The 17,019-nt window shown below is 37.9% G+C and overlaps 1 protein-coding gene across 8 annotated transcripts in view; it reads left to right on the top strand.

Moving 5' to 3' along the window:
* Positions 1-17,019, top strand: part of NR1H4 (nuclear receptor subfamily 1 group H member 4) — a 67,669-nt gene that overhangs the window by 28,541 nt on the left and 22,109 nt on the right. For all 8 annotated transcript variants that reach the window (XM_019732179.2, XM_074326209.1, XM_019732178.2 and 5 more), the window contains one exon: positions 677-1,042. In XM_019732179.2, coding sequence (XP_019587738.1) covers positions 677-1,042 — 366 coding nt within the window. The remainder of the gene's footprint in view (positions 1-676; positions 1,043-17,019) is intronic.

Below are 17,019 nucleotides of genomic sequence, written 5' to 3' on the forward strand. Positions count from 1 at the left end.
AGGATGAAAACTGTGATTTTTTTATTGTCATTTCAATTTAAAATAATTATTGGCAACATGAGCACATTTTTGGATGTTTATAACATTCTAAGGTTTGTATTTCTAAAAACTGTCTATTTATGTTCTTTATCTTTTTTCCATGGAATGTTGAATGTGTTCCATGTTGAATTCTTTTTAACATACTTTTTCATTTTCCTTTTTTTTTAACATTCCTGTTTGATTTTCCTTCTTTCTTTTGTTTTTTAAATTTTAAAAAATTTATTGGCATGACAATGGTTAGTAAAATTACATAGATTTCAGGTGTACAATTTTGTAATATATCATCTGTATATCACATTGTGTGTTCATCACTCAGAGTTCGTTCTCCTTCCGTTACCATATATTTGACCCCCTTTTTCCCATGATGAGTGTTTTCTTATCGGTGTATAAGAGCTCTTCACATATTAATGATATGTGTATTTGGTCTGTCCTTTAAGTTGTAGATATTTTTCTGAGCTTTTGATTTAGTTATTTAATCCTTTATGGGGACTTTTATGATATAAAAAGAGTTGTTAATTTTTACACAGTTAAATAGTTGTCTTGTCTTAGAGTCCACATTCCTAACCATATGCTTAACTGCCTCTCCAATTTATAAAATGATGACATTAATTACAGTTTTGTTGTCACTTTTGTCCAGGTGTACTAACAGAACAAGCAGCAGGTACTCTGGGACAGAATCTAGAAGTGGAACCATACTCCCAATACAACAATGTTCAGTTTCCCCAAGTTCAACCACAGATTTCCTCATCATCCTATTATTCCAACTTGGGTTTCTACCCCCAGCAGCCTGAAGAGTGGTACTCTCCTGGAATATATGAACTCAGGCGAATGCCAGCTGAGGCTTTCTACCAAGGACAGGCGGAGGTAACAGAGATTCCTGTAACAAAGAAGGCCCGAATGGGCGCATCCGCAGGGAGAATAAAAGGAGATGAGCTATGTGTTGTTTGTGGAGACAGAGCATCTGGATACCATTATAATGCACTGACCTGTGAGGGGTGCAAAGGTAAGCATCTTTTGGTTGGCTATTTTCTCCTTGTTAAGATTTTACTATATTGGTTGTTGAAATTTCTTAATATGGATTCTGCTTTTGTTCCAGGTAACTTCCCATTTTCTCCTCTTTTGCATCTACCTCTTCCTATCCCCTCACCTTTATTGGGATATCATAGATCTCTAGGTAAAGCCTGTAAGAATATTTAGCTTAGATATAAGTGACCTTTTTCCTATTCACAACCTTACATGTAGTTTAAAGAAATTTATGATTGTAGATTTTATTTATTTTTCTTGTTTCTTTTTTTTTTTTTTTTTTTGTAAAAGAAGCTTGAATTTATCTCTTTTAAAATTAAGGTCAAGGAGAATAGGACTTTATTCAGTAGATATTTTAAAATACATTTTCATGTACTTTAGTTAATTGAGAAAGAAACAGAGGAAGAAAAACAGAGGGAAAGAAAGAAGTAGCTTATATTGAACAACCATTTAATTTAGCAGAAACATAGTTCTGTGAGAGAGACTGTAGGGGAATCAATGGAGTTGCTATCCATTTAGAATGGATAAACTATAGCACATAAAATATGAAAATGACTCAGTGTAACTTCCTACGTGATTGCTCTCCAAATGACAATAAGTTTGTAAAATTTCAGAAGAAAGGACAGAGTGGACTAGTAGGTTAAACAATTTATCTTTGTCTTTCTTCATTCAATAGATGTTTATGGAATACCATGTGTTAGGTGCTGTGCTAGCTTTTACGACATTGAAAGCTGAATAAGAGCTGCCCTTGGACAAAATCTATTGAATAGTGTGCCAAAGTCAGGTTCCCAGATGCCAATGATTGCCATAAAAATAAACAGTCACGTAATAATGGCTCAAGGACATTCAAACCTTCTGAAAGTTCAAATGATCAGATTGTGTAAAACTATATTAGTCACCTCTTAAAAACTTGGTGTGATTTCACTAGATTTTTTTTTAATGGTGTTTATGCCCCAAATTTAAAATTAAAACAGATCTGTAAAGAAAATTTGTAAGATCTCATTTCTGGCTTCCAAAAATCCTCTTTTTTTTTTGTAGAGAGTCAAGTTTTTATAGGTAAAAAGAATTTATAAATTCTTTGAAGGCATAGATTACATCTTCTTCAGTTCTGTTACTCTTCATAGTGTTCAACACAGTGCCTGTTAATTTTAATTAATAGGTAATTAATAGGTACTTAATTATGGAATAAATGTTTTTTGAATGACATAATGAAAATCCATGTTCATTGCTGGTACTTGGTTTGTGTAACTCTACTTTGTAAAAATACATTCAAAGTCTTTTATAGTACTTAATTCTTCTGTACCTCCAAATGATAAAACTAAATATTACACTTCTACTCCCTGCTATTTAGTGACAACTTTTTCTTGAGCAGGCAGAGTTATGAAGATGGAAATCTGCTTATGTTACAGTTTAAAAAAAGAGTTGAACTAAAGTAGGGAGAGGTTGCTAATTTGTTAGAAAAACAAAATATTTTCAAAATGACCAGTCTGAAAGTTGGATTAAAATAAATATAAAATTCTACACATAGTTTTGAAAAATCAACTGCTGACCTACAGAAAAGAAAAAGAGCTTCATAGTAGCTCTAGTTAAAAAAGTGGCTGGGTTTGTTCCTCTGGAGGGCAAATGAGGACCAAAAGATAAGTGTACAGAATGGCATATTTGGAGCATAATTCAAGAAATAATTTTCTGATACTAACAAGACTTCCAGCAATGAGATTGGCTTTATGCCTCAGGTGATCATGAAATCCTCATCATTATAGAAATTCGAAAAGAGGTTAGATGACTGGATTGAGAAACTGTGGTACATTTATATAATGGAGTATTACGCAGCCATAAAGAAGAAAGAAATCTTACCATTTGCAACATGGATGGACCTAGAGAACATTATGTTAAGTGAGATAAGTCAGACAGAGAAAGACAAATACCATATGATCTCATTTATATGCGGAATCTAAAGAAAAGAATAAGTGAATGAATTAATCAGAAATAGTTTTGGTGACATAGAGGAAAAACAGGGTTGATAGATGGGCAGGGAGCTGGGGATAAGGGGGAAGGTGAGGGGATTAGAAAACAGTTGGTAACCACAAGATGGCCACGGGGTTTTGAAAATTAATTTGGGGAACATAATCAATAATGTTGTAAAGATTTTGTAGGGTATCCGATGGACACATGTCCCATTTGGGAGACCACATCAGGGATGATGTAGATGCCTGATCACTGCACTGTACACCTGAAGCTGAACAATAATGAATGCCAACTATAATTATATAGGTACTTATATATATGCCAACTATATATATAATGCTTATAGGTACTTATATATAATGCCAACTATATATAGGTACTTATATATATATACTTACAAGAAGCGGAGTACAGCATTAGGAATAGAGACAGTGGAAATGTAATGGCTCTGTGCAATGTCAGAGGGATAGTGGATGGGGGGAGGTGGGTTCACATAGTGTGAGGGCTATAAATGATAAACGTCTAAGTATTACTTTGTCTTGTGCACCTGAAACTAATAAAAAAAAGAAAGAAAGAAAGCAAATAAATTTGAACTGTGTGAAATAACAAAAAAAAAACAACACAAAAAACAAAAAGAGGTTAGATGATCAGGCTTGAGTCCTCATACAGGAAATTTCTACATAGCATGGTAAATTGTATTATTTGGCTTCTGAGGTTCTTCTTTAAATCTTCTGAATCTATAATACCACAGTTTGTAATGTTCTAATTATTTCATATCTGTTTGTTTTGTCTTCTAGCCTAGTTTGTAAATCTCATAAGTCAAAAAATATCTATAGTTCATCTCACCCATCTGATTGTTTCGAATTGATGAAAGAGAAGTTTAACCAGGGTTTCTGAAGCACAATGCTACTGACATTTTGGGCCAGATAACTCTTTGTTATGTGGACATGTCTTATACACATTATGGGATGTTTAGCAGCATCCCTGCCTTCTCCTCACTAGATGCCAATAGCAGCCCCTTAGTCGTGAGAACCAAAAATGTCAGCAGACATTGCTAAATATCCTCTGGGGAGCAAAATCACCCCACTGAGGACCACTGGGATCGACTATTCAGTTATGTTATTCAGTTAAAAGCACTATTATAATATAGAGTTTCTCAAACTAAAATTATATGTGAAGCTTTCTTGAAATGAGCCATGTTTCTAATGTTGATTCAAATTGCTTTTATTAAATTGTTTCTGTTAGTTTTTAGTACAACAAGATTTCTGTACAACAAAAGAACAAAAACAAATTTACAAAAGTAAATACAAACTAAAATATGATATCTATAAAATAACAGACTGTTTAGATTATGTTGTTTTGTTGCTCAAAATGTTACAAAAGCAGTTTTTTTAGAGTTTCGTATATCTATACCACTAGTCATATGAGGCCTTAGTTTCCACTGCTTTCCTCTGTTCAAACAATTAGTTCATCCAAACCTTGGTTTACTTAGAGCTCCATTTGGTCATCCCTGAGCTGAGTACATCCCATGCATATTATGTTAACCTTGGCCACATTTTCATAGCTCTTCACAAATAAATCGTACCTCTTACTTTTAATGAGATCACAGACACAAACAAAAATGAGGGCACTTAGTTTGAAAGGCAGTATAAGGTGGTCATAGAAATGATCCGCAGAATGCTATTATTAATTTTTAAAGACATCCATAAAATCAAAATATAGAAATAAATTTATGTGCAAAGGACTTAGAAAAAAGTCTGGTACAGAGTCAAAACTTAATAAATGCCTATTGCTACTATTGTTATGATCTTAGAATGTATTAACATAGAGTACAGCAGCAGTGTGACTATTTTCTGCTCATCTTGATAAATATTGATGCCCAGTTCATTATCATTCGTTTGGCAAGAATTATTCCATTTGGTACTCATTTGTTACCAAAAGCTTCTCCAACTTGTCTGTGTAGACCAGTGCTACTCAAAGTGTGGTCCCTTGTCCAGAATACCAGCTCAGCATCACGTGGGAAGCTGTGAGAAATGTGAATTTGAAGGCCCTGTCCCAGACCTACTGAATCAGAATTTTTGGGAATGCGGCCCAAGAATCTGTGATTTATCAAGGCCTCCTGGCTCAAGTTTGAGAACTACTAATGTAAATCATATCTAAAAGGTACCTGAGGTGACTCATCTGGCCAGGCAGGTTGGTTGTGCACTGTGATTGTGAAATTCTCAAAGGTGGGGATGAAATTAGGTCATGAAAAGGAAAATTCAGTAGATAAAAATGTAGACTAGAAGCCTGGACTAGAAACACACAAAGTCTCATCTAAGTCACGTTTCCTGCTTAGAGAGAAATAGAAAAGAATATGCATAGTTTATTCTGAAAATCTGATTCAAAAGAAAAATCCCATTATAAATACTTTTGAACCCACACATTTCAGTGCCAATGATATGCCAATGCTACAACATTTTTTCAGATCTTTACAGCAACTGTGAAAAGTAGGTATTACTGTGCCTATTTGAAAGGTGAGGAATAGCATATGTTTCAAAAAGGAGCTGAGATTTGGAGGCCAGTGCTAGTAGCTTATGTGATGTAGTTGCTACAGTTCAGTAGTAAACTTATTAATTCTCATACCTTATCCCTATTACATAGATAAGGAAATTGAGGCACACGAGGTTAACCGACTTACCCAAGGTTGCCCAGCTAATGAGGGGTGGAGCTTCAAATCTACAGCTTATAAATTTAATTCCAGAGCCTTTATTATTAACCACGAGGTTAAGATGCCTTTTATTGCTTCCCACTAAGTGATCATTCTACTCTTTAAGCTATTTGTTTAAGGCTGATATTGACTACTTTGGTGGCCAAAGGAAAAAAATGAAGTGCTTATTTGGGTGTTACGGTATCAGTATTGTCCAAACCAAGGGAATAAACCCCTAAACTCAGTCACCTGGGCCAGCTTACCTTCTCACAGGTGAAGGCTGTAGAGAACGTTGATCCTCCTCAGAAGAATTAAGAGCATGGCAGAGTGAATAGAGTAAGACCAGTGTGCCAAGGACAACCCCCAGCCCCCCAAAAAAAACAAAACAAAAACAAAAACAAAAAAACCCACCAACTTTAAAAGCAGGCAGGGGAAGAGAAGCCCATAAAGGATGTGAAATAGAAGTCAGAAATAGGAGGCACCCAGGGAAATACGGGGTCACAGGAGACAAGGAGACAGAAAAGTGGTCAAAAGAAAACCGATGCTTGTAGTTAAGGAAAGAAAGGCTGAATCTGGAAGTAGGTATATTTTTTAAGAGCAGAGGGAGACAGAGCTTTTTCACTGATTTTGATCTGACACTTTGCCTCCGTGGTGGCAGCAAAAGGACCAGAGTGCAAGGAAGCAGATGAGATGGAGCCAGGCTGAACCCATGTTCTATACCAGAGGTTGGCAATTTTTTCTGTGAAGAATCAGATAGTAAATATTTTAGGCTTTAATCCGTAGCAGTCTCTGTTGCAATTGCGCAACTCTGCAAACACAGCCATGCAAAGAAGGGGCATGGCTATGGCTTTACTTAATCTCAGAAAATTTTAAACCTAAAAAAAAACAAACAAACAAAAAAAACGAGCAATGGCTGAATTTGACTCATGCACCTGGCTGTAGTTTGCTGACCTCTGTTTTAGATCAATGACTCTCAAGGGTCAGTGTCAGAATTAACTGGAAGCTGTGTAGTGAGAGCACAACACTCATGGCCTGTGTACAAAAAATGTAACCTTACTCTGTATAATTGGATTTAATTCAATTTCATTTCATTCAATTCAGGATTATTCTACTCCCCCCACCCCCGCCCCTACCCCTCAAAAAAATCCCAAAACAAAAAACCTTGTTCTGAGGTTTTATCTAAATGCCAGGATGATGCAGCCTTGTGGAGGGATTGGGCGCTGGTAGTGGGGCTTTGGTGCTCAATGCTGTTAACATAGCATTGGAATGGTATCCATTAGAATGTTGTTCTAGCTGGTCTTCAGTCACCAGTAGGAAAGGTCTCTGAGGCTCTGTGCTGGGGTCCTGGGCACACTCCTCCTTTCTGTCTGGCCCACCTATTTCCTTGGAGCTCAGGTGGGTGGGTTCCTGATGCTGCCCCAGTGGCATGCTGGGAAGTCTGGCTGCCCAGAGAAACCATGCAACCATTTCATCTGCTTCGTTATCACTCTGGGTGCAGGGAACCCTGAGGGCCTCTCCAGGCTCTCCCCAAGAAAGGGTGTAAGAATCCCTCTGGTCTAGGGTTCCTGAATGACATGGAGTTTCTATAATCTTTCACTTCACCCACCTCAGGACTTAGTGTGGAGATGAGGGGGAGGGGTGGAGAGAGAGAGCTCAAGACCTTCTCGGGTACTTCTTAACTTCTTAGCTCTTTTCATTTCCTCTTTGATTGTCTGCTTACCCAACTTGGGGAAATTTAGTGTCTGGGATCTCAGAACTTAGGCCATGATGAATGAAAAGGCAATAATTGGCTCCTTTGTGCTTTGTATATATTCTCTTGATAAAACAAATGAAATTGTCCTAGCTTACTGCATAGGGAGGAGGTACACAGAATAGGGCAACAAACAAGTGAAGGAACCAGTGCCCCATGCCAGGCAGGCCTAACAGCTTGACCAACTTGGTCCCCCGACCCCATACCCCTTGGATATCTGTGCTTACCAGATGCAAAATGACTTTCCATCAAAGGGAGTGTGGACTTTGGGGTTTGACAGGCATGCATTGAATCTAGGCTCTGTACTTCTTGACCAAATAAGCAAGGTACTTAATATATCAGTCAGGGTTCAGTGAAATAAAACAGAAACCAAAATTTCAAGTAGAAAACAATTAATACAGAAGTTGGAAAGGCAGAGGAGCAGGTTCTATGCTGAGCCTCCTGGAGGATTCTGAGAGCCACACTCCACAACTGGTCTGCCAGGGCAGTGGCTATTCAAGAAAATGGGAAATCGGGAAGCTAACACAAGAACTGTTGGCTCCAGGAAGTGCCACCTTAGCTGCCATCTAGGGATCAGGAAGCTGTTTTACCACAATTAGTGGGCCCAGAGGCATGGCTTGCCTACTAAACCTATAAATACAAACCGTGAATGCCCTGTGTCTTGCCTCTCAATGTCCTCAAAGCTAGCATTAGTAAAACTCCATGATCCTGCTTGCCATCAGCAGCAACAGAAGCAGCAAGGGCACAGCTCTTGCTTCACTTCCACTTTCCAAATGTTTTTCAAGGGCATCTGCTTGGCAGAGCTTAAATCATATCCACAATGTTAGCTGCAAGAGAGTCTGGGAAAGACTGGGTTCAACTTTCCTGCCTTTACAGTAGAGGACACACACCAGAATAGAGGGAGGTACAGAGGATATCTAGCTAGCCAATCCTTAATTTGCAAAATGTTTGACTTTTCCGAGCCTCCCATCTGCAAAATAGGGATAATATCTCTTTCACTGGGTCATTGTGAGGACAAGTTAGATTTTTATATGTAAAGATCCTGGCAGTGCTCTTGCTTTAGGACTTCACTACAGATCTGATACTTAAACACACACACACACACACACACACACACAAAAGAAAAATTTTAAAAACTTGAAACAAAGATCATGGTTAAACTTTCTGATTTCATTAGTCTCTCTATCTGTTTTTGTTAGAAATATTTTAATTTCTCTGAATAATTTATTTATTGTAGACATTTATGGCATCAATGAGAGCAATTTTGATTTTGTTTTAAATGTAACTGCAGAACACAAGCATAACGCAGAATGACAAGAACTGCCATTTGCTCAACACTAGATTAAATCGAGAGCTGTCTTTCCCCTTGGTTATCAGTAGAGCATATGGAAATATGCTAATGTCTGAATGAATTTTGATTTAAACTTCAAACCTCAACTAACAAGTCTGATCTGCATCTGACTGGAAATTTCAAGTGGTCACATTTCCAAATAGGTCAGTGTCAGTCACATTCTTTTCTAGGCCACGAAACTCTATACCTATCAGTGAGAGAATAGTAGAATTCTTAAAAGACATTTTATGTGTCAATGGGTGACCTATTGTTCTTTGAATATATTTTTATAGAAGATCGTGAACCAGCGTTAGATTTAGTCCTGAAGTTCGAGAAAAGATTTCAGAATGATTGAAACTCTTCTAGTGTATAGAATAATGTTTTCAATGTGCCTTTTGTTTATGGGTCAGGGCTGAGGTGCACTGTCTCAAACACATACTAAGATCTTATTTTATTTTGGCATATGATTTTATAAAATTTAATAATGATCCTAATGATCTCTCTATAGGTCAAATTATCTTAGAGTGGGATGCAAGGGGTGGTGTTTAAACTATTTCACTGCATTGGAAGCCTTCGGTAATGTGTTATAAAAATCATGGGAAAAGAAGGATTCTGAAGGCAGTCAACCTAGATTCCAAACCCAGCTGATTCTCTTTCCAGCTGTTCCAAGTTACCTAACATCTCTGGGCTTCAGACTCTTCACCTGCAAAATGAAGATAGTAATAAAGATAATGAGGAGGAGGGTGGGATGATGATGGTGATGATGGTGGTAATGATGACGTTGATGAAGACAGATGGATTGATAGACAGATAAACATATATCAAGTGATTATTATGTGCAGGCTTTATCTGAAGGCTGTAGATGTACTAACGTTTAATCTTCAGGACAACGCTTTGAGAAAGGTATCTAGGAGTTGTCAAGAGGGTTAAATAAGATAATGTTTGTAAAGCAATTAACATGGTACTTTCCAGTGGTAAAACCTTAATGTCTTCTAGTATTATTGTCATTAGGTTCTTGTGAAGAAAAAAATGAATGAAGCATTGTGTTTAAAACATCTATTCTGTATCTGGCATACTTAAGTGCTCAATAAGCATTAGTTATTGTTATTTTGTTGATTAATTTTTATTAATTTATCCTCATTATTCTTCTGTTCATCTGGCCTGCCTAATTTGGATCATATACAATCTTCACAATGATTTTTCTTTCTATTAATTAATTAAGCATCCAGCTCCTGGGAGTTTACCTACCTGGGAGTCTAAATGGCTGTCAAAAACATGCTCAGTTAAAAAGCATCATGACCTTTCCCTTCATCCTCTCAAAAGATACAGTAGGAGTGAGGGCATCAGTGGATCTTTGCTGTCAACTCCTTTAGATGACTTTATCACTGAAAAAGCAATGAGTATGCCTGATTCAAAAGTCAGTTTGTTAAAAGGGCATATAATTGGGAAAGGCCCATTCCAACCCTCTGCACCCCAAGTGCTGCTCCCCAGGGACAATCACTGATAACCACTTGTACTTTTGCTTTTAGCATTTTGCATTTTGGTTTTTCGGTCATTTAAATAGTTTATTTCTATGGAACCATCTGCCCTCCCCACGAATACAGAGGAAAAGACAGAGAAGGCATAGAGTTATTTATAATATTCCTATCTATTTAATGTCCATAGGATTAGTATTAATAATCCCTCTTTCATTTCTGATATTAGTAATTTGCCTCTCTTTCTATTGGTTAGACTTGCTAGAGATTTATCCACTTCATTGATTTTTTTAAGAACCAGCTTTTGTTTCATTAATTTTCTCCATTGTTTTCCTATTTTCAATCTCACTGATTTCTGCTCGAATTTTTATTATTTCTTTTCTTCTGCTTACTTTTGATTTAATTTGCTCTTCTTTTCTGGTTTCCTAAGGCAGTAGCTTAGATTGTTGATTTTAGTTCTTTCTTCTTTTCTCATACATGTGTTCAATGCTCTATATTTCCCCTCTAAGTATTGCTTTTGCTTAGAGGGGTATATGGACTACTTTTTCAAGAAGGTTTGCCATAAAGGGGAGCAGAGAAACAAGACGATGCATGGAGGAGTGGGGCTCAAAGAGTGTTTTATTTTAAGGTGGGATTGGCTTAGAACAGAACCAGTCCATCTTTAATAAAAAGAAGGAAGGAAGATTAAGTGGTGCAGATACAGATAAGCTAATAGATCTCATGGTGGTACATGTGGGAATTCTCTATTGATAGGTTGAGTTTTCTCAGTCAAGTAAAAACTCAGTCATTAGCTGAGAGTCATAGGTGGGGAAGTGATGTTAGGAGGTGGTGTTGGGAGGTTAAAGAGGAGAAGTTGTAACAAAATATGGGAGTGGAAGAAGGTACTGACTAGGAATGCTACAGAGTGTATGATGCTCCAGATTTATTGTTAGGAGTAAATAAAACTGCCAATATGGTTGTATATTTCTTCCTTATGCATTGAGGCTACTCAAGTGTAGGTATGGAGCAGGTAGAGAGTTGAGTTTAATCTAATTCAACCCAGAATTAAAGGAGATAATTTTTTAAGGGTACATACACTCATGCACACAAAAATAAAAAGCAAATAAGATTGATTGTCTCTGGGAAGGACAACTGGATAGCTTGGGGAGAAGTATGGGAAGGAGGTGTTTTACTTTATTTCCTTTCATATCTACTGACGTTTGAACCATAGAAAAGAATGAATTCTTCAAGAAACGGTAAGATAATTTTAAATAAAGATAAGTGGTAAAAAGACAATGGAAAAGAGATGGATGGAACACATGAAGGATACTGACAAAGAATGTGAGGGTTCTGTCTTTATTATTATTATTACTATTATTATTAACAACAATTACAATGCCTTTTATTCTGAGCTTGAGTGAGAGATAATTTATTTCTTGGTCATCCAAAATCATTAGGCCAAATAATCAAATGACCTTTTAAAAAATTGTTAGGCTTTATTATATTTATTTACAGTACTAACACGTGGTAGATTTATTTTCTTTCCCAGTTCGGTTATATGGTTGAGCTGATGAATAAATTAAGCTTTTAAAAAATTCTTATGTGAAAGATGTTAAAAACCATTAACATGTAGCTTGTGTAAGTAGACTTATCAATACGATACCTTTCAGTGTTTTACACTTTGGCCCTGCATTTTTTATTAATAGGTTAAGGCAAAAGGAGAAACAGACATAGAGCAGCTTGCAAGTCAGACTCTGACAAAGGCAATTCCCAAATGACTCTAGAAAGGAGGGTGATCTCACTGAATAGCCTCTGATTCCCTGCTCTGAGAATGCTCTTTGTTAGAGCAGCCTGTTTTCAGAGAGCAGGAGGGAGGACAAGGTATGCTGTTGGATAGAATGTTCTGGTCCTTGTCTTCTGGGCAAGAGGACTCTCCGTTTTCTCCTGGGCATTGCCCTCCTCCTCTGGCTTATATTCGTTGCTTGACACTCAATGCAAATATTACTGCTATTCATGGTTTAGCACAGGGGTTGGCAAACCTTTTCTGTAAAGGACCCGTCAGTAATATTTTAGGCTCTGGATATTAAGGTCTCTGTCACCACTGTGTAACTCCACCCTTGTAGTGGGAAAGCAGACATCATGTTAATGAATGAGCTTGGCTGTGTTCCAGTATACTTTATTTGGGAATACTGAAATTTGCATGTTATATAGTTTGCACCTATCACAAAATATTATTCTTCTTTTGAGATTATTTTTCAACCTTTAACATGTTAAAACCATTCTTTGGTTGTGGGCCACACAGGAATAGACAGGGGTCAAATTTGCTCTGCAGGCCATAGTTAGCCAACTCCTGGCTTAGCACAGTGACCCCCATGAACACTTCGCGTCTGCATCACCTTGTATCTGAACTTGGAGCTTCCCCCACCGCATTCTCCTGCACCTGTACTGTGCCACGTTTCTTTCTACATTTACTCTGTTTTCTGTCTTTCAGAGATTCATCAACATTTTTGATACATGGATGAGGTTGTTTTCAAACTCTTTTCTAAACTATGCTGTGTCAATGAACTTTTCCTTCATTTTATGATACATACATAATACATATTTTCATGGTATATTTTGACAGAAGGGTGTGTAAAAGTTTGATGAATGCCCTTTGACTGATAAGTTGTTTGTAGAGTTGTCTACTTATGAATGATGTTAGGTAACTTTCACACATAACTTAAAGTCAGTGCTTTTAAAACTATTTAAGAAAAAAATCAATAGAAATTGTAGTTGGCAAAAGCTAAGTGCTGGCAAAGTCAGGTAGACATTTGTTGGTGGCTCTCTAAATATTAAAAAAACAAACTTAAAGTCAACGATTAGACAATGAAATGGTCTACAATAATTTTCATCAACTTTATCTCAGAAGTTTGAGGGTTTTGTCTTTCAAAACACAATATTCTGAAACAGCCCTTGCCAAGTGATAGGGAGTCTATTACCAAGTTCTAAAAATTTCAGCAAGAAGCTCAAGAAGAAAGACCAAGATCCTAGATTAAAAAATTGTGTGGTCGAGACCAAAGCTTACTTTTGTAGTGTTAGCAGCCCTTCTCTCTAGTTTGTACCTGTTTGCAGCTTCCTTAACAGAGACAGACGTGGAAACGACGGCAGGGGTAGGGAAGAAAGAGTAGAATGTTTCTGAAGTTTTGCCGAAAGAGAAGAAACATGGAGCACTTGACATGCTGTGTGGGATTTGGGAAGATTAATGTCTGAAGATAATGTTTAGGAATGCAAACTCCTTACTTAGAAGGACAGCATAAGGTAGTGGTTAAGAGCACAGTTTGAAACCTTGCCTGTTGAGGTTCAGATCTGAGCTCTGCGACTTACTATCTGTAAGGTCTTGAGCAAATTGCATCATCTCTGTGTAACTCAGTCTCTTATCTGTAAAAGGGAGATCATAGTAGACTCTATCTCATAGGATTGTTATGAATATTAAATGACTCACCATAGGCAAAGTGTTTAGAACAGTGTCTGATACAAAATAAGTCCTATATAAGTGGGTGGGGGAGTGCTTTTTGTTCTAAGGTGTGTTGAGACAGACATAAAGGCTAAGTCTCTTGGGCAGCATTGGATGTAAAGATCACTAGTTGCTCAGCTCTGTGTGTGTATTGTTTAAATAGCACAGAGACCCTTAAAGTTTTAAACAACCGACAGTTTTATTGATTTCAAAGTAATGGATAGCCTACTGTCAGTTACTGGAGTCTGATGTGCACATATACGCGTGTGTCTGTACACATGCACACACATGTGTATGAGTTGAGGGTAGAGTGTGGTATGTGGATTCCATGAGCATAAAGAAGCAGAAAAGCAAGATGTGAAACATTCTGCATATTTGAGGGATCCATTTTACTCTCCTGCCATGCCAGGAATTCCCCCTAGACTACACATTCTTCAGATGGCAGTGCCAGGCCTGTCTACTCATCTTTTGTTACCAGGGAGCCTCTGTTCCTCAGTGAATTTCCTTTCCATTCATTTTCAAATGACTTTTCTGATATGGGCATTGTTGAATATGCACAAGATAGAGAGGCACAGGTGTGTGTGTGGATAGATTTGCATAAGTATAAATACAGTATATGTACCCATGGTTAAGTGATATAATGATAATATTGTGTTGCCATCTCAGAATGAAAGCTAATTAATTCAGCTATTGAGATGATAATGATTTCTGTCTCGGTTTATACCAGAGTAAAAAAAACCTGCAGAATTTTCCTGCACACTGATCCTTTGACTCATCTTGGAATAAGGAGTTTTATTTCTGTTAACTAATGAGCTCTCAGTATCTGACAGTTTGAAAGGGAATTGTTCCTGGGAGGGGCTGAAGATGAGTAGAAACACTGGCTTAGAAAGGCTAAAGTGGTCGTTGAGCTCAGTGATTTGGTACCTGGCAAAAAATTATTTTTGCCGGTAGTTTCTTTAAAACTGCATAGTTTGGTATTTGCACTCCCAATATCAACTTTCGTCTGAAGCACAGTGTTTTTTTTTTAAGATTTTCTGTGGTTGAATTTGACATTTAAGAAAACAGGAAGATTGTTCCTACTGCAAGTTATGCCAAGTAACAAATTCACAAGCAAGTCTATCACTTTTTAACCTTGAGATCTCTAAATTTTCCTTCAGCCTCTGCTGTCATATTTAGTTAGTGACCAAGTCCTCAAGGTTCCTGTTTCCCCCTCCCTGTTCTCAGTGCCTCACATCAAGTCCAGGCATCAATCACCTGTTGCCTGGTAACAGTCACCTGCCTCCAGTCTCCAGTCTCCCTGTTGCACTTTTCAGCTTGCACCAAGGATTCTTCCCAACATGCAGGTTAGGACATACCCTCTCCTGCCAAAGCCCAAAACCCTTTAATGGCTTCTCTGTCTACACAGTAAAGACTCAACTCCTTTGCTTGGCATTCACAGGAATTTAACCATATTCTGTCCCACTATATGCCTTCACCCCTCTCCCGCTAATTCAGCCCCATGTTCGAACTTCCCGTCAAGATGGATTAGATTATCTACCGTCCCTTGGAGTTACCATAACTCCCTGCCTTTCCTCGTTTCCCAGAATATCCTTCCTTCTTCACAGGCCATGTTTCAAAATCCTACTTATTCTCTAAGGTCCAGCTCAAATTCTACTTTCATTATGAATTCTTCCCTGATACCCCTTACTTGGAATTAATCTCAGCCTATAAACTCTTTTTCCTCAAGATGCTTGACTTCTAGCTGTTGGGAAATTGTCACATTATACGTAGTTTACTAGAATAATCTTTTACTGCCTTCTGCTTGAAAGACTGTCATAACAAATATGCATATCTCCATGTCTGTGATGGAATTGCTGCTTTCCCCCCTTAAATCTGGCACAACCTTCACAAGCATATGGTGTGGCCCTGAAATGATCATGTTTCATCTACATTTCAATGATTTATTATTTAATTAGCTATCCTATTACTCCGTCTTATATTATGCTGGGCATTTATTTCTGTCTTCCCATTAAGGTGGAAACTCTGAGGGCAAGGAATGTTTTACTCCTCTTGGTATCTCCCAGGTCAGAGAATGCAGCTTTCAGATAGTAGGTACTTAATATTAAGTTATACTACTCTCTTGTGACCCAAGGGAGGCAATTATGATAAACATATTGCTTAAGAGTGTGGGCTTTGGTGACCACCTGGCTTTGAATCCTCTAGTCCACTTAGTCACCGTGGTCATGGCCAATGTACTCATACTTAAGCTCTCTGTGCCTCTTTTTCTTCATCTGCAATACGGGGACATATACCATTATCTTCATCATAAAGTTGATATCAGGGTTAAAAAACTAAATGCAGGTAAAGTGGTTAGAACAACAACTAATGAGTGCTCAATAAATGTTATTCCAACAGGCTGTTAAAATAGGAAGGATTCTTGCTGTCTCAATTTCTGCACAGGCAGGAAGACAGTAGATGCTACATTCCCGTCTTGCAATGGGTAGTCAAGAACTAATTAAATACCTCACTTACTTTGAGGGCATGAAGTGGGCAGGCGTTGGAAATTATAGAGCCCTCTTGCTCCAAAGATTTTGGAGCACGCGACTAGTGGGCTGTGAATCCCATATCCCCACTGCAAAGGGGTGAGTGTGAGATGTGAGTGTCTACCACTAGGGGCAACCACTGGAACGTATGGTACTTTTGTGAGAATTAGGAGAAGGTGTACCCCCTTCCCCAGGTAAAATCTATATACACTAAGGAGGTTCTGCTACCTGAGGCCCAATGAAAGGGCCTTCAATAGGATCACTTGAAGAGATTGACATATCCCCTGAAACTGAAGGAGACTGGCATCTGAATTTCACTTGAGAAGTTGAAAGGGCAAGAGGAAGGGTGGCTGACTACTTATGGAGAAGTGGGAGAGATTTCTGTGCCCCACAGAGTTTGTTGGACCAGAGAAAGCTGGCATGGGGTTATCTTAAGTCCATGGTAAGAGGGCCACATGGAAGGACTTCAGCATCAAGAGGATAAAGGTGAATTACCAAATTCCTAGATGTGGAAGGAGGTAAAAGCCATGGGCTAGAATAGAGCTGTATTTCCCCTCATTGAGGAATTGCAGAGGAAACTATCCCAGTAACGGGAGGAGTTCTCTAAAGAACCCAACCCAAAGAAGAAAGTCAACTTCAGAAACTTGCTGGGCATAAGCCAGCTTCTCACAATACAGGCAAGTAAGCACTTTTTCCTGTCACTTCTTCCCTCACCGCCCACCATACTCTCCTTAGTCACCACTCTACCTTGACT

Source organism: Rhinolophus sinicus, linkage group LG02 (assembly GCF_036562045.2).
Source record: "Rhinolophus sinicus isolate RSC01 linkage group LG02, ASM3656204v1, whole genome shotgun sequence".
NCBI lineage: Eukaryota > Metazoa > Chordata > Mammalia > Chiroptera > Rhinolophidae > Rhinolophus > Rhinolophus sinicus.